The sequence below is a fragment of the Nansenia antarctica genome, assembly GCF_963989245.1.
Source record: "Nansenia antarctica genome assembly, chromosome: 6".
Lineage (NCBI taxonomy): Eukaryota > Metazoa > Chordata > Actinopteri > Argentiniformes > Microstomatidae > Nansenia > Nansenia antarctica.
Genome location: NC_137676.1, coordinates 50916969 through 50940470, shown reverse-complemented (window position 1 = coordinate 50940470; position 23502 = coordinate 50916969). Strand labels below are relative to the sequence as shown.

Sequence of the window (23502 nt, the reverse complement as noted above, 5' to 3'; positions counted from 1 at the left end):
AGGATGGACCCTCTGCTAGGCTGCGTCCCAATTCTCTACCATTTTCCCTGAAGTATGCACTTGTGTACATAGAATCGGCTGGAAGTTGTTTGAGTTTCCTTCGTATGTTTTTTATGTGTATCCTAAATATGTATAGACTGCCTTCATTGGTGACGTTAGTTGTAGATGTCTATAATTAGGGGGGTGGTACACTTTGGGAGAAATGACCTGGCAAAGAAACTTGTCAGATCAAAACGTTGTTGGGTAAATGGACTGCACTTATATAGCGCCTTATTCCAAAGTGCTTTACAATGGCCTCTCATTCACCCATTCACGGGTGCAAGGCGCCGGCCCGCTCATTGGGAGCAATTTGGGGTTCAGTGTCTTGTCCAAGGACACCTCGACACATGGTCTTCTGAGAAGGAGTGTATTTGTGGGCTGGACCAGTGTGGTTAATTTTACATGATAGTAAAGCACAAACAGTGCTGTTGTCCAATGCCATTCTATTTTCTGTAACTATCTTTCTTACCATACTAAATACTCTTTCAGAGCTGGCATTGCTGTGTGGAATGCATAATAAAGCTTTCATAGCCTTTCCACTGTAAAATAAAACAATAGTGTTCAACTGCTTGTTATCGTTTGTCCTTACAGTGACTTATCTGTTCTTAATCTTATTCTCAATTATTTTTGTTGTCAATTGTAATCTGTCCCTAATCTAATGTAAACTGCCCCTACCTGTCCCTGGTGTGACGTCTAGCCCAGCTGCAGGGGCCAGCACTCTCAGGTCCTTGAGGAGTTGGGAGTCAAGCGGAAAGGAGGCAAACATCTTACGCAGAACTGCTTCATAGAAGCTTCTCACAATTCTACAACAGAGTAATAGTAAAAAAATAATAATATATGCATTAGATAGTGGCACACATATCAGGAACTCTATAATTATTCTCAGGCTGTCAAAAGATGACATAATAATAATTAATTATTATAATGTAAGTATGTGACTACAGAGGAATATACTCACTGAAAGATGTTTCTCTTAGTTGAAATGGTGAGGTCTGCATTACTCATCATGAATGCCTTCGTCTCTGCTCCAATGAAGAGGTCTTCGTCTGGCAGTTGATGTCCCTCTCCATAGTTCACATCCCTGAGAGGCACATCCATGATGGCCCTGGCTGGTATGAGGTAGCCGAGGAATCGCCTGATCAGCCTGCACATTTCCTCTTCAAGTCTGTGGATCTGTACTCCCTCTGACTGTAGACAGTACCGGTAGTCACAACAAAATAACAGTGAAATAAGCATGATCATATTACATTATTTATTAATAATAGATTATTAATCTATTATTCTGACATTTTACCGGGAAGTCATGACACCCACCTGAAAGGCAATATTAAATGCAGCTAAAGGCTTGAGGGCAGCACTCAGGAACATGAAGTACGTTTTCACAATTGGATCACGGAGATGGCTTGCGAGATCCCGAACTTTGGCATTCCTCTCCACCTCCTCGTGACTGTTGAAGTACGCCTATAGGGATATAGGGTGGCAAATTTGATTTAAAAAATACAATGGAAACATACCACAATAAATTGTGTAGTTATCTGCTGAGTGGAGTTTACTATTACAATCCTACCTGTAGAGCATCCCACTGGTTGAGGACTCGATTTACACAAGTCAGCAGGCTGAGCCATCTGGTACTGCAGTACCTCAGCAGCTTCAACTTGTCTGTGTCTGTAAACTCTACAAACTCTTTGTAGAGCTCACATCTCTTTGCACTGAAAACAAGATAATTTTGTAAGTGATCTTACATTGCTCATGGTGTAATTATGAGATTAGAGTTATAAGTATAGTTGTTTTACATTTGTCCTCCACTGGAACTTTGGCTGCTTTGATGCCAAAGCCAGTGGCAAGCTGGACAAGGTGGCAAATGCAGCCAAGGTCCTGGACGTTGGGTTGGCTTCCTTTTAGTCTAGTGATGACTGAATTGTGTCTGCCTTTCATTACACTTGCATTGTCTGAGTTGAAGGCAATGAGGTTCTCCCATGGAATGCCTCTTTTGCTATTGGAAACAGGAAAGCACATTTAAAAAAATAAAAAAACTGCTATGTAAAATGCTCTAGCTGTTATAATTAAATGCAAACTAGGTCGACAGTGCCCTTCTCTCACCTCAATGCTTCAGACAACTTTGCATACAAGTTCTCAGCATTACCCACATTGCATATGGGCATTTCTAAGAACTTGGTTGTCACCTGAAGTGTAGCCTCATCATATGTTCTTGCAAGGATGACGAATTCTTTGTCTGTTTTTCTGTTGTTTGATTCGTCGCACAACAAAGAAAAAGGCTGTGATTTGCATATAGTTGACACCTCGTCGTCAAGCTCCACAGCTATGGCACCTGTTAAGCAAGCATCCAGTTATTATAAGGCTACAACATGGGAACATTAGCAAATATTCAATTAGATCGTCCTTTTTATTCATTCATTTCGGCCTACCTTTGATGAGCTGCGTGGCTTTCGTTTTTCCCGCTGAGTACTTGCGAGCTGAGTCCGGGAACATGTCAGCAACACTGCGGTTGAAGCCATCACAGAAGCTGAAGGGGACGTTGTTTTTTGCACAAAGCATTGACATTTTTACCTCCGATTTCATTATTTGATCTGCCTCAGAAGCCTTTTGTGTGATGAATGTAGTCATCGGTGAGGCATGTTTCTGGGCTTCTTTGGCGCGTTTATGTTTTCCTGATTTATCGTGCTGGCTCACATCACACTTCCCTCCGTATGCTATGCTAAAATCCGTGCGGCAAATTTTGCACCAAGCATGATTATCTCCGACGTTGCTCTTCGTTAAATATACATGAGCCTCCCCCCATGTGTTTCTGTATTTGCACAGAAGTTTGAGCTTTTTTGCAGGTACTGCGACTCCATCCATCTCATTGTTCTCGTGCTGTCGAAATTCCTTCTTCTTCTTCTTCTTCTTCTTCTTCTTCTTCTTCTTCTTCTACTTGATCACAAACCATATATGGTAATCACTCTACGAACCATATGGTAATTCTCAAACCGAGATATTTTTTTATTTTTTATATAAATACGGGAGATTTACGGGAAAATATTTAAACGGGGTCACAGCGGGATAGAAGTGTAAAATACGGGATAATCCCGGGAAAAACGGGAGGGTTGACAGGTATGACTAGAACCCGGGGAACATAGGACCCGGGGAACATAGGCATGCTCCCGACTCTACACACGTTTACTATAATGAAGCTAAGCTAAGTTGGAATGCTACAGTTTGTTACCTGAAGCACGTGAGTTGCGTTCACTCGTGAATCAGCCAATTAAGTTGTAATGTAAGTATGATTAGTAATTTGTTCGCTTGGTGTACTTTCGACATTACCTACATTGTTCCCCAGAGCCGGTTGTTCAGTTGAACCGACATTCGAGGGTGGGGGTGGGGTGGGCCTGAGGAGACTGTTGTAAAGGGCGTGGAGACAACTGTTGAAAGTCACTGATGCCACGTTGTTAGCCATGTTAGCCTATGTTTGGAGTTGTATCCTGTTAGCATTGTTATTCATAGAAGATTCATTTTCCAGATTAATTGTCTTCAGGTTAAACGAGAGACTTAACGAGGCCCGTTAATAAAGCACATGGGGTAACATTTCTCTTAAAATGGAGGAACGTTGATGCTATGCTAAGTTAGCTAGTTTAACCTCATGGCGTTTCAGTCTTACGACCTTCATCTGACCATTCTTGTTTGTTTATGTTTCTACTTTTCTTGCAATGTATACATTATTAACATTTTAAACACCTTTAGATTTGTCTCGGGTGTGAGCACATACATGAAACATGTTTACTCTGACTTTACAATTGGTTTACAATTGACTAATAGGTGCGGATTGACACCTATTAGTACATTTTCTTAATACCTAGCAGCTGAGAATGTGATTTATAATTGAGAATCACCTGCATGTTCCCATTCAAAGGTTGCAGTTGCTGGCTAAGACATGGATGGAAATGATCTTAGGTTTATTAAAGTGCATTTTACATTGTCACATTACATGTTAACTCAAACTCACATGGACCCACCAATGAAAGGTTTTGTATTTGGGTTTACTTGGGTTTTGTGTGTTTCCCTGGTCTCTGCTCTCATCTGTTTCCACCTGCTGTGTGCCTGCAGCATGAGTGAGGACGGAGATGAGCTGCTGTGCATCGACACAGACTCCGATGTAGCAGAGCAGAGGGAGAGCTGTAAGGTGAAACTGAAATGGAGACACGAGGAGGTGAGTGACTGAGACTGCTCAGCGTAGATGCTAAGTGGAATCCTTGGGACGATCATACCCTTAACCATGATCTTATCTTAATACTACTACTACTACTACTACTACTACTACTACTACTACTAATAATAATAATAATAATAATACATTAGACTTATATAGCGCTTTTCGAGACATTCAAAGACGCTTTACAAACTGAAAAGATTGAGTAGTAATAATAAAAAAGAAACAAAATAAATAACAAGAAAGTATAATTAAGGTAGTGCTGGGGTGCACAAAAATGGTATCACAAATATATAAATGTCTACAAGTACACATGTCAGGGAATACTTTGGATATTAAGGAAAAATGGGAGTTGGAGATCAATGTTATTATTGAAGATGAAATGTGGGAGGTTGGACATAAAATAGGTGGACATAAAATAACAAATAGCTCCTTATCGCTCTATGGTACGCATTATGAAGCCAGTTGGGAACATTTTTTTGGAGTGTTTTTTTGTCATAGAATAGACCAAATAAACATAATCTAAAGACATTTTCAATAAATATTTTTTGGGGGGTACTTTTTGCCTTGAAGCAACACCGTACCATAATGGTCAGTCAAAGTCAAAGTCAGCTTTATTGTCAATCCAATATATGTACAGACATACAGAGGGCTGAAATTGCGTTTCCCTCTCATCCACGGTGCATAGCAAACAAAAACAATAAATAACAATATAATACGACAAGATTAAAAATAACTATATATACAAAAAATACTAGATAAAATATTTGAAATGTGCGGTACAATGTACAGGGGTGGAATACAATATGAACAATGACAATAGTGCAATAGCGGTAATTGGCTGAGTATAATAGAGTAAAGTGGCTAAAGTACGTAAATGTAAGTAATGGTAAGTAATGGCATGGAGAGTGCCCCTAAGAGGTGCCCCCGAGAGGCGCGCCTGCCCCCTGAGAGGTGCGCCTGACCAGTGTCATGGTGAATCTATAATGGTACAGTGTTGCCTCAAGGCAACATTTGCAACTTACCATAATTTTAACAAGTTTCCATTACTTAATTAGCAAATAAAGTAAATTAAACTATTAGAAAGTAAGCTTTACTCATCTATTATTATGAATACATTTTTTTCCAGATTGAAAAAGGCCAGGAAAATAGGTTTTCAGACGATGTTTGTGGAGAGAAATGGCTATGCTGATCCTTGTGGGACAGTCTGCAAAAAATGGATTCAGCATGGCCTACAGAGAGACATGTGACAAATTCAAACACTGCTTTTGGTTCCTTATGGCCCTGCCTCTTTTTCTAAGTATTGCATCATAACTGGGGATGCATTTATGTGAATGTAAAAAGCCAAGAATTTGTATGTTGCCTAGAGGCAACAAGGTACCATAGATTAAGGAAAGAATTTAATTGGAAATTAAAAATGAGATATTTTAGGACTCCTTTTATCATATAAAAATATAACAGAACGACAACAAATTTGTGTTGGAGGGGGATTGTAAACAGATTGGAGATCACACACACATATTTTGGGACTGCCCGAAATTGAGGTTGTACTGGGAAGGAATTTGTGCAGAGATATTTGCCATCTTGAATGTTAATGTACCATTAGAACCACAATATTATATTTTAGGAGTAATCCCGGATGGGGCTATGGATAAGAAGCTTTATTTACTACATGTTCTTCTCTTGGTGGCAAGAAAGATGGTGAGCGTGTCTTGGCTTAAACCATTACCACCCACCCTATATCAGTGGCGAGACAGGCTGCTGATGGTGTACACAATGGAAAAAATAACAGGGAGACTCCAGGTGAAGACAGTCATATTAGTAAATAGATGGGCTCCTGTAATTGCTTATTTTGGGTTTCAAGTGTGAAAAGGTGCAGTACAGACATAAAAGTAGACCTGACCATGACTGATTTTTACTTTATTTGAATGCATTTGTGTCTTGTCGAATCAATGTTCATTCATTCCTATGTGTGTGGAAGTAACTTAATTGATGCCATGAATTATATGAGTTACTGTATGTGAGTACATAATGAGTATGAGGTTGAATAAACATTTTGTTTAAAAAGAAAAGAAAAGTAGTGCTGGGGACACATGGGAAGGGGAGGGGGAGAGAGTTAATTGGTGAAGGCAACCATGACCTTATCATAACCGTTTCTAATGTCAACTTCCAATGGCGTGCCGTCAGAGTCAGGCCGTCCCAAGCATCTGACAGCATTTTTTGCTCAGGTGCCACCCCCCAACAATCTAAAAGGTCTATCCTATCCTAGCTTGTCCAGACTTGCAGTGACAAACATAAGTATAGAGGTGTCTTCTCTGATTATTTAAAAACATATTTTTGCAGGATGAAAATCTCAAGATTCTGGTTCAGAACTTTGGGAAGACCGACTGGAAAACCATTTCCAGCTTCCTACCAGTAAGTATCGAGAACTACTAATGATTACAATGAAGGCTGTGTAATTGAATTCATTTGTTTTTCAAATGTAATTGATCCATTCATTGCCATTAGGATTTTAAACGTGTTAATGATTGTCCATAACTGAGGAGAACCTAACACAATCGTAATTCCTATAGGGTCGTTCAGAATACCAGTGTATGCATCGCTTCATGAAAGCTCTGGACCCAGATCTGGTCAAAGGGGCCTGGACCAAGGAGGAGGATGAGACGGTGAGTAGAACCAAGACGTGTCATCTGGATGGTTCTCAACTCGACTGCTGCATTCATAACATGTCGGAACTAGGAAACTCTGAAATGTCCAACTTGGAAACTCGCTGTAGAAAGATGATAACTGAGTTTCCCGCTTGGAGAGTATGAACCAATAGGAAGCTCTAATCAAAATACCTTACATTATACAACAGTTAGTTCCGACCAAGTAATTTGATTGGACAAGAGGCATTCCATGAGTTACGATATATAGTATAACAGCACTGGGACTTTTAACTATACGTATCACTCCGCCGCACAGGTGTTCTAAATGACCGTTAATTAGACTACATTGTAGAGCGGACCTGCGCCATCGTACTGCTGTTCTAACCTCCGGACATTTGTAGTGTGAGTTCAAGAGGCGCGTCTGATTCAATTGCTTGTGCTAGAATAGACTGTGTACTACTGGATACCTCACCGTATTCATTGTTAGAGAGTTGACTTATGTTGATATTTGACTATAATGTGCACACTAGAAAACGATGGAGCAGCGTGCTGTCTGATGTCAACTGGTCTGACTCTGAATCACATTCACACATGCCACCAAAGCGACTGTCAACCGAGTCATATTTCACTGGTTGCACAATACATGGAAATGTACAAATACATGTACACGATACAAAGTAGCTAGCCACGATACAAAGTAGCTAGTTTGTGTTCAGATTACTAGGCAACAGTCCAGTTGAACAGTCCAGTTGTGGAACTATTTCTTCTTGACGGAGACAAAATAAATGATTAAATAAACAAACAAATCATAATTTGTTGTCACTTATTACTGTTAACTAATAAATTGCGCTGTAGAACTGTTGTATAAAAGCAATATCACACTCGAGGTCGTGTGTTATAATGAATATCAGCACGGCTGTGATTGTCTTCGGTACTCGGCCTGGCGGCCTCGTACCTATGACCGAATCACAGCCGTGCTGATATTCAGTATAACACACTCCCTCTCGTGTGATATTGCTTAATTGAACTGAGATTTCTGAGTTTCAGACATGTCATGAATGCAGCATTAGATTTAGTAGGTCACAGAACGTCCCTCTCCCCCCACCCCCAGTCTTGCCTAGAAGTGATAGATATTGAGAGAGGTATATAATGGCGCTTCTCCACTACCGTCCCGTACCGTACCGGAACCCGTGCTCCCGCTTTGTTTTGCTTTCTCCACTGCCAACTGGCCCGTACCAGGCCGTAGTACCGTACTGATTTTAGCTACTGCTCGAGTCGGAGCGAAAGGTACTATCCGTGCTACTATGTGACACGTCAAGTTTGTGTAGACAGAGCATCCGGTCCATTTCTTTCTCAGACGAACAGTAACACTCTCAATTGTGCATGTAGGCTAATTGAATAATTTAAACGATAGATTTACATTTTAAGAACTTAAATGTTTTAATACATTCAGACAGAAAGTAATCTCGCGACCCCTCCCACTTTAAGAACCGCTGCAGTAGACTATACCTGCTCTGCAACCCATGATGGATGATATTGTCCCTCCCACCAGGTGATGAATCTGGTGTCTAGGTATGGGAACAAGCAGTGGGCGATGGTTGCCCGGCATCTGAGGGGTCGTCAGGGGAAACAGTGTCGCGAGCGATGGCACAACCACCTGAACCCCGATGTGAAGAAGTCCTCCTGGACACCAGAAGAAGACCTGATCATCTACAAGGCCCACTGCGTCCTGGGGAACCGCTGGGCCGAGATCTCCAAGCTGCTGCCCGGAAGGTAGATACTGTATGATGGGTTAAAATAAACTGAATCTAGACTGAATACATCTAAATAATGTGTAATCATCTCAATTGACTAGAATGAATTGCACGTCATTATGTCTGATTGGGTTGCTTAGTGTCTGTTAGAAATTGTTGAGAATTGATGCTCAGAGTATTTTACTGTCATTGCATTCATTGCTATTGTAAGGTTTATTGTGATATGTCAATCCTTGCAGGATCTTATGATTCAGAATGGACGGACATAGACACAATGATATCTCTGTGTTACTGGTCAACAGATGAATAGAATAGTGTTGCTTCCATCTGATTATAGTTGGGTAGGTATGACACACAGCATATTAGATCACAGCTCTGTTTCTCTACCCCTCTGACAGGACGGACAATGCAGTGAAAAACCACTGGAACTCCACTATCAGACGCAAAGCAGAGATGGGATGTTATGTAATGGAGGGGGGCGTCACTATACCTTCTGAATCTACACTGGAGCAGGGAGAGGTCAGCCATCTTCTGTCGTCTTCATGTATACCAACTGCATAGTTCCTATGCAGGTCTGGAAAGTGGAATGAAATAATGACCATTTCCAGACCTGGAAATGTATGGAGAACACAAACAATTGACATGGTCTGGAAAAATGTGATGTCAGACCTATGCCATATTCATACCAGAAGAGTTCTGTATTGAATTCAATATTTCTTTAGAGACAGATCTATATTGTTGTGTTGTGTAGTTGGAGCCTATTTTAGACCAGGATGTAGGTAACGCTACACACGCAAAACAACCCGTTTTTTCAATGAATGCATCTTGTTAATTGTTTCAAGATTAAATGATTTGATTGTAGTCGTTTTGTAGTAACCAACCTTCTATCTTCTCCTCCAGGTGGCCTTCCGCTGTGATGTTGTTTTAGACTCTGAGCCGGAACCTCCAGAGGTGGTAAGAATGCGATGGCCTTTTTCCTTGTGGGAAAATAAAATGTTTTATATTTCACAATTTTTATCATATATGAAATATATTTGATCTAGTGCTGTCAATCGATTAACATTTTTTATATTCTTAAATACTAGTATTTACTTACAATACTCTACTTACAAACTCAGTTGCCCTGAGCTCTATTCTACAAGCATGTAGCGTTTCAGAGAGCCAGGGAGCACGAGGAGAGGATCGTGCTCGCTTCAAGTTTAGTGGACAGAGGGCGTCGAAGGATGAGGTGAGAGCGGACAGGAGGGTGGAGGATGCTGCATCCTCCCTCCTCTGAAACGCTACATGCTTGTAGAATAGAGCTCAGGGCAGTTGAGAGGAAAGGGAGAAAAACTGGCCTCTCTGATGACCTAAACCTCTATCACTCTCTCCTCTCCAACTCCGCCTCCTCGCGAGTGTTAACGCGTTAACATTGACAGCCCTAATTTTATCATATAGTCATACATAGATTATGATTGTGTTTATTACATAATAGGCTGTGTGATGTAAGTTGCCTTTTATAAAACGTCTTGCCCCATCTGTGTTCCCTATAGATGAGACAGAATGTGACCCCCAAGCTGAAGATGAAGCAGAGGAAGGACCATCGCCAGGCCAAGCTGAAGTCTGTGGTCTACTACTCTGTCCCTGGCAGGAGAGACTCCCACAGCCCCTCCTCTACCCCCAGCTCCGGTTCCAGTGGCCCCACTGTGTCCAAGCTGAAGAACATCACCGGAGACGTGCTGAGGATGATAGCAGAGGACATGCTCCCCCTCAGCTTCGTGGAAAGTTCCGGGTTCAGGACTTTCATGGCGTCCATCGCTCCCCAGTACCACCGGGTCTCCCAGCGGACGGTGGGGCTGCGTCTCTACGACGAGGTGGAGAAGGCTGTTAAACCGAAACTGATTGGCCGGCTGAAGAACTGTCTGTCCACCGTCTCCGGTGGCAATGCCATGGTACACGTCACCCTCGATGTCTGGGCCAGCCAATACGTAGAGCCCATCATGGCCGTGCAGCTGCACTTCCTTGATGACGACTGGCAGATCCACCGGCCAACCGTGGCATTCCGTCATGTGGGTCAGAAGAACATGCACGCCGCTGTGGCGATGGAGCTGGAGGCTGTGTTGCTAAGCTACGGGCTCTTCCCTTACAACGTGGGTTACGTCATCACCAGCGAGGCCAAGCACACCATATCAACCTATGACCTCTTCTGCGACTACAAGATCATGTGCTCGTCGCAGAGGGGTGACCCCGACGAGGAGGAGATGCTGGCGTTTCTGGACGACCAGGTTCCCCCCAGTGCCGAAGACTTCTCAGAGGTCACGTTAGGGTCACGGTTCAGCTGTATCGCCAACACACTACAGCTGGTCATCAAAGAGGCACTGAAGAACTCACGCGTGGTCGATAACCTCCTCTCCCAGGTCACCAATGTCATTGCGTTCTTCCGTCGCAGCGCCTACTGGAACGAGGTGCTGCTGAAGGAGTGCGGCCTCTCCCTTGCCCCCTCCTCCTCCCCACAGAGCTGCCGCTGGAACTCCACCTTTGTGTGCATACGGCGGATGGTCCTGGAGGCCACGTGGGGGTCTGTTATGACCCTCCTGGCCCAGGCCCGCATCGAGGCCAAAGACTCTTCCAGCTCCCCGCCCATGGTCAGGGCCAAGCGGGAACAGGTATGGTTTAATGTTTGCTGTTATAGTTTAATGTTTGTCTTTTTGTTATTTGTGGTGAGGCTCTTCTCCATGCATGGAATGGAATAACAAATTATATCAAACACGTGATACCCTAACCCTTTCACTTTAGTTTTCGCTTCTAACAACGATGTCATTGGCGATCAAAGATAGTTAGTCATTACTACATTTTTAGGATCAGTTTTTCTCTGAAATGTTTACGTAGTGGCAGAACAGCGGCCCTCTTGTTTGTTTATGTACAGCATTTGGCCTTCTCTTTATGTCCAACTGAACAAACTAAACTAAACCTTGAACTGAATAGGTGGTGGACATCATCGGGCTGTTGGAGCCATTTGAGGAGGCCATCCAGGTGCTCCAGAGTGACGCCTCCACCTTCTCCCTCATCATCCCCTCCCTGATCGGCCTCGACAAGACCCTGGAGACGCGCGCCACCAACTACAGCCACTTCTGTAAGGCTCTCCGCTCAGGGCTTCACACCCACTTCCAGCCTCTCATCCTCCAGAGAGACCTAATCCTGGCCACCGTCCTGGACCCTCGCATCAAGCTGCAGCCCTTCAATGAAGCCAAGCAGGAGGAGGAGAGTGCCACCCTGACCGCACCTTCCAAGTTCCAGGCTTTGGTGCTGGTGGAGTCAGTGGTGAGCGATCAGGGGTCTTCTCCTTCTCCTGCTACTTCTCCGGTGGTAGAGGAGGAGGAGGTGGTGAAGGTCACTGTGAAGCAGGAGGAGGAGAGTGAGGAGGAGGATTGCCAGAGGGACTCTGAGGCCTCTAGCTCCAACAGCAACAACAGCTCCAACATCAAACGCAAATCCATCTTCAGCTTCCTCCAACCGGAAGCCAAAACCATGAAGCTCTCCGAGCTAAACCAGTACCTCTCCGAGCCCCCGCTGGATGGAGACTGGTCATCCCAGGCCTATTGGAGAGCTGCCTCGAGGTTCCCCCAACTCCAGAATGCAGCCAGGAAGCTGCTGGCTGTCCCTGCCACCTCAGGGGGCTTCGACCGCCTCTACCCCATGGCCTCTTGCATCGTCAGGGCCAAGAGGAGCCGGCTGCCCCCCCACACCACGGAGAGACTGCTGCTGTACAGGGAGTCCCTCAAGGGTAGGGAGGGGAAGGAGGAGAAGGAGGGGAGGAAGTCGAATGGCTCAGCAAAACGGGATGTGCTGAAATGAATAATACCTCAGATGTATGAGTAATTCGTTTTTTTTTTTTTTTTAAGTAACTGATGTTTATCGATTTAATTAATTTTGGTATAAAAAAGTGGAGAGAATGTTCTAGACTGCCTTGTCGGATAATGGACCACATGGCAAGATTGCCTACTGTCGGTCTCATTTTCAAGTGTGCCTTGGTTACAGAAAAATAAATAAACACGTCATTACATTCCATTGACAATACATTTACATACAGTTTTATAACAACAACAACCCTCCATCAAGAATTCGGTAAACATGTTTCTGAAATGGCCCAGTGAAAGTCATTAAGTCTCATTTTACACTGCAAGTCATTCCATGCCCTAGGAGCACAGTAACTAAAGGCCGTTTCAACCAGCTCAGAGACATGGGACCTCAAGGTCTGACCAGTCTGGCTGCATCTGATAAGTGGAATAAACTCTCTGAATAATAAATGCAATCAAATCTGTTCTGTACTATACATACACTCACCAAACATTTTATTAGGAACACCTGAACACCTTCTCATTCTTTCAGGTGGTGTAATGGTGTGCGGCTTCAATCAATCATCGCTTGAAGTTGAATGCCACAGCCTATTTGAGTATTGTTGCTGGTCATGTGCATCCCTTCATGGCCACAATGTAGGCCTGCCCATCTTCTAATGGTTACTTACAGCATAATAATGTACCATGTCACAAAGCAAAAGTAACATAAAAAAACATTCACCCTCAAACAGCAATGAGACAAAACAAATGCAAGGAATGTAGTAACATTCCCTGGAGAAAGGTCAAGTAGGTATAAATAGATTACAGTTAATTAATTATCAATAATCTGACAACAGTCTACCAGAGCGTATCCACCGTCGCTGCTTTCAACCGACAGAGGGCGCTTGACTAGACTCGCACCCTGCAAAACGGGAGTTCACTTCCTGGAAGGTTCAGCCAACCATTGGCTGAGAGCCTACGTCACATGAAAATAGTAGTGCACTTTTTACAGTGCGCTTACACAAAAAAAGTGATGTAACAGTGAATAATATTGAAACACACGCTGGAGGTTGTGCAATAACAAACAAAGAGATCACATCGCAAAGGTAAATTAACTAACGGTTAATTTTGTTGCTCACAAAATCTGACGTGTTGCACACTGGCTGTATATTTTGTCGGAGCAGGTTATGAAAAGCTGAAATGAAGGAGGTCTCATCTTCGATTACAATCACACCTAAATGTATAAAGTGGTTTCATTTTCAGTCAGTCAGTCAGTAGGACAACATAACAAGTAGGCTACATTCCCCATTAACTCCACAGTTATTACAAGAATGGCCCAAGTGCCCAAAGTTGGTCTGACAGGAGGATTGGAGATATGCCGCATCCTGAACGGCATGTGGCAGGTGTCCGGTGCCCACGGCCCCGTTGACCAGCCCAAAGCAGGTACACTCTGGCTGGCTACTACTTGGCCTGGGTGGGTAGCGGCTGTATTACTGTCATAGTTTGAAATGGTTTATATAAGGTGCAAATGATAAATTAGCTTTTTATTCTTCCTAAACTCTCATCTCTCACTCTCATCTCTTCTTTGCCCCCTCCAGTCCAGGCCATGCAAGCTTATGTTGACGCTGGCTTGACCACCTTTGACATGGCAGACATCTATGGACCAGCAGAGGAGATATACGGCCACTTCAACAGTCAGGTATAAGATATAGTGCTGTAAATAACTGTCTGTACATACAGAAGCAGAAACAGATGTATTGCCAAGTAGGTTTTCACATACAAGGAATTTGCTTTGGTCTGGTGGTGCATAACAATAAACAAAGTCCGAGGACAAAAACAGACAAAACATCAAGTAAAAACTAAAAATAGAGATGAAAAGTATTTACAAGAATAGTGCAATGTGACATAAGAATAGTGCAGTGTGTTTGATGTCAGTGTCGGGTGAAGATAACAGTCAGTGTCAGTGGGGGTCCCGGGCTTCGTTAATGAGGCGAACTGCAGTAGGGAAGAAACTGTTTTTGTGTTGTGTGGTTTTGGTCATGATGGACCGCAGCCTCCTGCCAGAGGGGAATGATTCAAAGAGTTTGTGTCCAGGGCGGGAGGGGTACACAATACAAACCCACAGGTAATAAAGATGTGTAAGAACATATTATTATTATTATAGCAAATAATTATCCCATTACACACAAACCTCAGGTCATGCATGTATTTCACAGTACAATACTATTGATACGGAATAAAAATATGTGTAGGGCGGACATTGATCTCTTGCGGTTGGTTGTTCCCAGGGTGCACACATCACAGGGTTTCTGCTTGATGTGTTCTGACAGTCTAATGGCATTGACCCCTGAATCATTCACATAGAAATATGTCTTCTGATAACACTTCCCCAATACACACACACACACACACACACACACATATACACATACTCTCTCTCTTTCTCCACACATCTGTGCCTCAGTCTTTCATGTGTTAAAGTGGAGTGTTTCCGTTAACCTCCTGTTTGAATAGGAGTAATAGTATGTAATGGAGTATGGCACACTTTACAAAATCAATGCAGTGTGGCACGCCTTACAAAATCGAAGATCTCAGACTGAAAAGTACATTTCAGCACTTACTTCTTTCCATTCAATTCAATACAGCTTTATTTGTATCTCATCAGGGGAAAACTGCATTACATAGAAAGAATGCATTGTGCATGTTCTAACATTATAATTTTATTTGTTCTATCTGTTTCAGTTGAATTCCAAATCATCTGGGGATTCTACCCCGGCTTTGCAGGGGTTGACCAAATGGGTGCCACTACCTGGCCCAATGGACCGCAAGGTGGGGCAGAGAGAGACTATACTGTACCACAGTGGAGGCTGGTAGAGGGAGAATGAATGATACCATTCCTCATTCTGTTCCATGCATTCCAATGAACCCATCCTCTGATTTCTACCTCCACTAGCCTCCATTGATGTATTCTCTCATTTGATATTTTACTGCATTCTGTTTGACTACTATCACCACACTTTTCTGTAAATTCTGTATGATATTTCACCCAGCCACCAACTAGCAGTTACAACCACTAGAGGGCAGTATGTCTCTTAAGAAGAGGGCAGCACTGAGATCTGTGAGGCAGACCTAAAGGCTCCTGCAATTGTAAAAATCTGTATAAATTATATGAGTGGGGATTTCAGTGTTAACCACAATCAACCATGTTCCCAGCCATGTCTAAAACCAAATTCATCCTGATTGAGCTGTTGAAACTGAAATTATTAATATCAAGCCTATTAATATCAGGAATAAGAACCACCTGAGCTCTATTGTCAAGTAGGCTGTCAGAGCTATAGTTGTCCAACAGACCCCCTTCTGGTCTTACGGAGAAAATGCAGGTCAAAGATGACAGTGAGGGGGGGTTGTTGGATACCTATAGCCAGCCTCCTTGTCTTGCTTCATTTGCACATGTAAACATGAACTTTACTTCAGTTATGTCCTCCATGATTGTTTCAAGTTTCAGAGTAAAATTCTTAGGCTTTGGTTCCTGACATTGCAGCACAAGACAATAAGGCAATAGGCATAAGTAAAGATTAACAATTTGACAATAGTACAGGACATAAGACATGTTACAATTAGCAGTACAAATAGTAAATAAAATAGATACATATTTAAGTTCAAGTAGTAAAGTGGCTGTGAGCTTAAGGTTTAGGTAGTCCGTATACATGGGGTGATAGTCAATTGTCTACAGTAAGCTTGTTTATGAGCCTGATCGCCTGGGGGAAGTAACTGTTGATTAGCGTCTGAGTTTTGGCCTTGAGGCTACGGAAGAGGCTTCGTCTTTTGGATGGCATTGGTTCTGATTTGTGACTCCACAGCTTCTGATTTGTGCTACGTAATTGTATATTGTATTTGTATATCGGATGTTTTCAATTGTGACTCCTGACTGCAAGCCAAGTTCCCTATCTGGGACAATAAACCAAACTAAAACTGAAACTGAGTTGTAATAATGCACTGAACCTCTGGGTCTGTACCTCTGGGTCTGTACCTCTGGGTCTGTACCTCTGGGTCTGAACCTCTGGGTCTGTACCTCTGGGTCTGTACCTCTGGGTCTGTAGCTCTGGGTCTGTACCTCTGGGTCTGTACCTCTGGGTCTGTACCTCTGGGTCTGTACCTCTGGGTCTGTACCTCTGGGTCTGTACCTCTGGGTCTGAACCTCTGGGTCTGTACCTCTGGGTCTGTACCTCTGGGTCTGTACCTCTGGGTCTGAACCTCTGGGTCTGTACCTCTGGGTCTGTACCTCTGGGTCTGTACCTCTGGGTCTGTACCTCTGGGTCTGTACCTCTGGGTCTGTACCTCTGGGTCTGTACCTCTGGGTCTGTAGGTGGTGGAGAAGGCCCTGCAGCGCTCCATGGCCCGTATGCAGGTAGACCGTCTGGACTGCGTCCAGTTCCACTGGTGGGACTACAGTGACCAGAGATACCTGGACGCCTTGGGGCACCTATCAGACCTGCAACAGGAGGGGCTCATACGTACGTGTTCTGATACCCACCTACCAGGGGAGGCTGGTGGAGGTAGAAATTGGAGAGCGAGCTCATTGTAATGCATGGAATTAGATGAGAATAAATGCGGCCAGCAGTGCTAGAGAAAGGAAGAAAACAAGTTATCTTCTTCTTCTTCTTCTCCTTCTCCTTCTCCTTCTCCTTCTCCTTCTCCTTCTCCTTCTCCTTCTCCTTCTCCTTCTCCTTCTCCTCCTTCTTCTTCTTCTTCTTCTTCTCCTTCTCCTTCTCCTTCTCCTTCTCCTTCTCCTTCTCCTTCTCCTTCTCCTTCTCCTTCTCCTTCTCCTTCTTCTCCTTCTCCTTCTTCTTCTCCTTCTCCTTCTCCTTCTCCTTCTCCTTCTCCTTCTCCTTCTCCTTCTCCTTCTCCTTCTTCTTCTCCTTCTCCTTCTTCTTCTCCTTCTCCTTCTCCTTCTCCTTCTCCTTCTTCTTCTTCTTCTTCTTCTTCTTATTATTATTATTATTTTATCCAAAGGTAATGTACAGTAAGGTGTTAGGGGTGAAGAAATCTGAGGAGGAGGAGCCCAGGTGTAGTCTACGGTGGAAGATAGGTAGTGACTCTGGCCTCACTAAGTCTGTTTTGTGTAAAACGTACAAAAGAGATTCACCTTATAATTTTGTGAGTAAATGTTAATTGTAGAATGGGTTTATCTGTGTTGATAATGAACCATGCTTTTTGTTTGTCCCTTCAGGAGAGCTGGCCCTGACTAACTTTGACACTCAGAGGCTGGAGGAGATCACTGATAAAAGCATCCGTATCTCCAGCAACCAGGTACAGTGTTCACTCTCTCACTCTTTCTCTCTCTCACACACACACACACACACACACACACACACACACACACACACACACACCACCTATAACAGTGTGTATTGATGTGTCCCCCAGGTGCAGTACTCCCTGATTGACCAGCGGCCTGCAGCCAAGATGGAGGAGTTCTGTCTGTCTCATGGTATCCAGCTCCTCACCTACGGAACCCTGGGTAAGGACAGGTCAAAGGTCACAGGAAATTAGGTCATTATGAACAAAGGACTAGTAAAAGGAGCTTTTTTGACACATTTACAGTTCCCTCTGCAAGTAATGGGACAGTGAAGAATTGTTTCTTCTTTTGGCTCTATACTCCAAAAGTTTGGATTATTTACTATGAGGTTAAAGTATAGATTATCAGCTTTTATTTGATGTTATTTGTGTACATATTGGTTTCACCATTTAGAAATGGCAACACTTTTTATACATAGTCGAAAAGTAAATGACCAAAAGTAATGGGACAGAATCTACAGTAGACACAAATACCATTAAATAAAAGCTGAGAATACATACTTTAACCTCATAGTAATTCTTTGATTTAAAATCCAAACTTTTGGAGTACAAAGCCAAAAGAAGAAAAAATGCTGTCCCACTGTCCCATTACTTAGGGAGGGCACTGTATGTCTGCTTTATTGTATGTTTGATAAAGCTTTGAGAATTTGAACTATGGCTCTGTGCTGAGGTGCAATTGAATGTTTTACCTCAGTGTGAATGACTCGTATAAAAACACACTTAGAGAGGTGACACAGTGATCTTGTCAGGCTGATTAGATCTAACTAACCCTAAACCTAACCCGAACAATTTTTAAATCCCCTATTAACATATATATATATATATATATATATATATATATATATATATATTTGTCAAGGTAACTACAATATGATTATTATTAGGAAAAGACTTAGTTATTTGTTAGCATTTTTCATGGTAATTCTTTCATGGTAATCTTTCCATTGGGGTGTAGTGATATAAAATGGTGGTATTCTAAGATGGCGTTGACTATACTGATGATTCCTTTCATTCTGTGTTTCCATCTCTCCCTCTGTGTGTCCTTATCTTTACCCCTTCTTTCTGTCTCTCACTCTCTATGTCAACCCCCTCCTCCTTCTTTCTCCCTCCCTCCCTTGTACCATCTCCATCTCCTTTCTTTCTTTCTCACTCCCTGCCTCCTTCCCTCCCTTCTGCCCTCCCTCCACCCCCCTCCCTTTTCTACCTCTTTCCACCCCTCCCACCATCTCCATCTTTGTCCCGGTCTCCCCACTTTCTCTATAAACCCATTCTTTCTCACTCCCTGCCTTCTGCCCTCCCTTCTGCTCTTCTTCCTTTATTCCACCTCCCCTCCATTTCTACCTTCTTCCACCCCCCCATCTCTCTCCCAGCCGGTGGTCTCCTCTCAGAGCGCTATCTTGGCAAGGCGGAGCCTAAAGGCCGGGCGGAGCTCTCCACTGCCTCCCTCAGCAAGTACAAGAATGTGATTGACAGCTGGGGTGGGTGGAGCCTGTTCCAAGAGCTGCTGGTTGCCTTGGACACGGTTGCCCGGGGACATGGCTGCTCCATCTCCAGCGTGGCGACTCGCTACATCCTGGAGCGCCCGGCGGTAGGCGGAGTCATCGTGGGCTGTCGCCTAGGCGTCGCCGGGGCGGAACACATTGAGGACAGCCTGCGCAGCTGTGGAGCGGAGCTACAGCTCACGCCACAGGACCTTAACGTCATCAGCGGCATGCTGCAGCGCTCCAGAGATCTCATGAAGCTGATTGGAGACTGTGGAGACGAGTACAGGCACTAGAGGAAGCTGGGAGGAAATGATGGATGTCTGCTAGGGGAGGAGGAAGAGGGGGAAGAGGAGGAGAATGAAAGGAGAGCTGGGAGGAGAGGATGATGGAGCTCTGCTAGGGGAGGAGGAGGAGAAGGAGGAGAAGAGGGGAGGAGGATGGACCCTCTGCTAGGCTGCGTCCCAATTCTCTACCATTTTCCCTGAAGTATGCACTTGTGTACATAGAATCGGCTGGAAGTTGTTTGAGTTTCCTTCGTATGTTTTTTATGTGTATCCTAAATATGTATAGACTGCCTTCATTGGTGACGTTAGTTGTAGATGTCTATAATTAGGGGGGTGGTACACTTTGGGAGAAATGACCTGGCAAAGAACCTTGTCAGATCAAAACGTTGTTGGGTAAATGGACTGCACTTATATAGCGCCTTATTCCAAAGTGCTTTACAATGGCCTCTCATTCACCCATTCACGGCAAGCTACCGTGCAAGGCGCCGGCCCGCTCATTGGGAGCAATTTGGGGTTCAGTGTCTTGTCCAAGGACACCTCGACACATGGCCAGCCGGGGATCGAACCACTGAACCGCTGACCTTTCGATCATTAGATGCCGGCTCTACCTCCTGAGCCACAGCCGCCCACGTTGTTTGTTTCATAAGTGTTCACTTTATGTTCTCGGCCCAGCACCCCACCAAAGGATGTGAGTTTTGACCATACTTGACTATTTGAGTTTCTACCACATCTCTTACACTAGCCAATTGATTGTAAATGATTGTGAGGGAGTGCATTAGTTTCCACTTCAGGGTAAGTGGTAGAGAATTGAGACCAGGTGTCTGGCTGGTGGATGTTTAATTAAATTGGAGGTTGGGCTCATTTGTAATGCTTGAAATGAGATGAGGAATGGTATCAAACTGGAACGGTATGAAACACACCTGTTCGATACCATTCCTCATTCCATTCCATTCATTACAATGAGCCCATCCTCCAATTTCTACCTCCACCCGCCTCCACTGATTGTGACGCAGCAGGCTAATGCATCTGTGCTTGAGAGAGAACAGTGTGAAGAAGACACACAATGTTTAATTTAAAATGTATTTTAAAATATCTTTACATAAATGTGAGATGAATAAGACATCTGGGGCCCTATTATGCACTTCATAAGTCTTAAGCAATAAGACGAGGCGGTAGATCTAAACGTAAGACGTGGAGGCGTGGTCAAGGCCACTTTGCTATTATGCGTGCGGTAGTGGGCGCCTAAAACCCGGCGCTAAGCAAAGAAATTAGTCATGGGTGTGTTTTGGGCGTCTTCTCAATCAACCCAATCAGCGTGCCAGGTGCCATTCCCTTTAAGAACCGGCTGCGTTGAGTCATTAGCGCTATGCTATTATGGAAGTCCTAAGAAGGAGGTCAGCGCGCTTCTCTGCCTCTCCCTTCTGAAATAAAGCATTTATACTGTGACCGTAATTGACGTCTTGCCGTGGAGCCACGTGCGTGTTCATGTGTGCCCACATGCATGCGCAAACCGCGGAGGCGCGCTCGTGTTTCAAAACGTGCATGAAGTCTAAACTTAAGAACTTTTCAAACCACTTCTTAGCGCTAGGAGCAAAGTCAGATCGCATAATAGCAGGGGCGCCTAGTGCACTTCATTAACATATGAACACTCCCACAATGAGCAATATATGCACGGGAGTATTACGTCTTATGTGTGGGCGCCTATCGACACCGGCATAATAGCAGTAGCGCGTATGAAGCGCATAATAAGGGTGGCGGTAGGTCTTAACCTGGCGGTGCGTCTTAATTAACACTTAAGACGGCAAGTTAAGAAGTGCATAATAGGGCCCCTGATGTCTACAGATGCTGGGTAGAGGACTTGTGTCTTGAGGAGAATGTATGGGAAGGTAGGAACTGAACAAAGAGATAGAAAGAGGTAGAAACATGGGTGGGGGAAATGACAGGGGACATCGTCAGGCATTGTCTAAAACTCGTCTAAAACTCAGTTTTAAATGCTCTATTTGTGAATTTGACTTTGTACCGATGATGAAAGATTATTTAATCTATATACAGTATGTATGCAGGTAATTTAATCTCTATGTATGTGTAAGGAATTTAGCATGAAAAAAAGTTTAATAATAATAATAATACATTTTTTAAAAAGCAATTATGTATGAATAATGTAAAGAATATTGCGAATGGGATGTAAAAATGAACAGGAACATTATCATGCTGCGTTTGCCATTTATTATAAGCACAATAAAGCTTTAGCATTTTGTAACATTCTTCCTGTAATTGTTTCAGTACCATCATCCAGAAGAAGAAAGTGTATGTTGGTTCTACAATAATAATTTCTGTTGAATCTTTGTGTCTGGAATGGACCTTTGTGCGTGTGTGTGTGTGTGTGTGTGTGTGTGTGTGTGTGTGTGTGTGTGTGTGTGTGTGTGAGAGAGAGAGAGAGAGGGGGGTGTTGTACCAGGGTGTATGGAGGTTGGTGGGGGGGGGGGGAGCTGTCTACATCTCAGGCAAGCAGGCTAATGTTAGGGGAGGAGTTAATATATGACAGACAGAAGGTTGAATGGCCATGAGGAGAATGCAGAATGGCCAGTCCAGACGAGACTACCACTCCGACATCTGCTGTTACTCACAGGGAGGGAGGGGAGAGGAGGGGTGGGGTGGTACCACAGGCCTACAGTTAAACGTCAGCTGAGATGTGGCCTGGTGTTCACTGGCCCAGGCAGTTGTCCCCACATGCTTCAAGCCAACAACCATTGTGCCGGTGTCAAAGAACTCTGCTGCAGCTGCCCTCAATGACTTCCGCCCTGCTGCGCTCACCTCCATCGCCAAGTGCTTCGAGAGGTCGGTCCTGGCCTGGGCCACCTAAAAACTCTCCTTCCCCCCTTCAGTTGGCCTACCACAAGAACAGGTCAACAGAAGACACCATCTCCACGGCACTTCACTCCACCCTGACCCAAATATAAGCAACACCTACACAAGGATGCTGTTCATTGACTTCAGCTTAGCATTCAACACCATCTTCCCCCCAAGCTGGTCACCAAACTCAGAGACCTTGGTATCAGCACCTCCCTCTTTAACTTCCATAAATATTACGTATGTTATTTTTTGTTATTTGACTTGAAATTCCAATTTTTGTTGATGTTACATATATTTATTTTATTTCATGAATGTTGATTTGCTGTGTTAAGAACTTATTTTACATTAAGTGTTGCACAGTTACCTTGGCATTTTGAGTGTGACATTTCATCTCAGTCCACCACATGGTAATAATATGAGTGAGATGCTACGTTTTGGTTTGGCTAGCATAATAGCAAGTGCAAATAGTTTAAGTTGCTAGCATTTAGAAGAATTAAGAAGTGCATTAGTTTAATTGAAGATTGTTACGATAGAAGATTGAAGATTTATGTTTTGGTTTTGAAGACTTTTACTTTCAAGTGGACTTAATCCCTCTCGGCCGTATGCAGCCAGTGATGTTAATTAGCCTAGCGTCATGTGATGTATCTTGTGATGTACTGTATCTTGTGCACATTCTAAGTTGTAGTTTGTATTAAGCTAATGCGTGTTTGTTGTGTATTGTGATATTTGTTCGACGGTGAATGATGATGGTGGATTTGAGACCAGAGAATAAAATCATCTGTAAATATAACCACAAGAGGCAATGGGGCGTGTAGATTGACAGATAGGGGGTAGACCTACAGACAGGGGGGTAGACCACTCACCTATATGGGCCAAGTTGAACTCATGATAAGCTATGATATTATGAAGTACCCTAGGACCACGGGCCTGTAAGGTACCAGTCACCTAATTATGGCCTGATATACATATGCTACTATGCTATGATGATAATAAGCGTAAATACGAAAATGCATTGTGGATTAACCTTCCCCAGTTAATGACCATGTTGTATAGTTTATGTCAA

General features: G+C 43.6%; 2 protein-coding genes across 2 annotated transcripts; both read left to right on the top strand.

Annotated features, from left to right (window-relative positions):
• Positions 1-1405: 1405 nt before the first annotated feature.
• LOC308160677 (uncharacterized protein) lies at positions 1406-12479 on the top strand (the record flags this gene model as incomplete). Its single annotated transcript, XM_080534620.1, has 9 exons — positions 1406-1410; positions 4141-4243; positions 6587-6658; positions 6817-6909; positions 8444-8664; positions 9044-9164; positions 9546-9599; positions 10178-11290; positions 11610-12479. The coding sequence occupies 9 exons, from the start codon at positions 1406-1408 to the stop codon at positions 12477-12479; spliced, it is 2652 nt and encodes an 883-aa protein (XP_080390746.1).
• A 984-nt stretch (positions 12480-13463) lies between these two features.
• On the top strand, positions 13464-19602 carry LOC308161055 (uncharacterized protein). The gene is made up of 8 exons (XM_080534997.1): positions 13464-13566; positions 13781-13903; positions 14059-14159; positions 15203-15289; positions 16827-16974; positions 17691-17770; positions 17888-17981; positions 19189-19602. The coding sequence occupies exons 2-8, from the start codon at positions 13792-13794 to the stop codon at positions 19593-19595; spliced, it is 1029 nt and encodes a 342-aa protein (XP_080391123.1). The 5' UTR covers positions 13464-13566; positions 13781-13791; the 3' UTR covers positions 19596-19602.
• Positions 19603-23502: the final 3900 nt, after the last annotated feature.

Bases quoted from the DNA above. Each gene is read 5' to 3' on its own strand.
- LOC308161055 (XM_080534997.1), top strand. From the start codon at position 13,792: ATGGCCCAAGTGCCCAAAGTTGGTCTGACAGGAGGATTGGAGATATGC. The intron at 13,904-14,058 runs GTACACTCTGGC...TGCCCCCTCCAG, and splicing joins CGTTGACCAGCCCAAAGCAG to TCCAGGCCATGCAAGCTTAT. The intron at 15,290-16,826 runs GTGGGGCAGAGA...CTGGGTCTGTAG, and splicing joins CTGGCCCAATGGACCGCAAG to GTGGTGGAGAAGGCCCTGCA.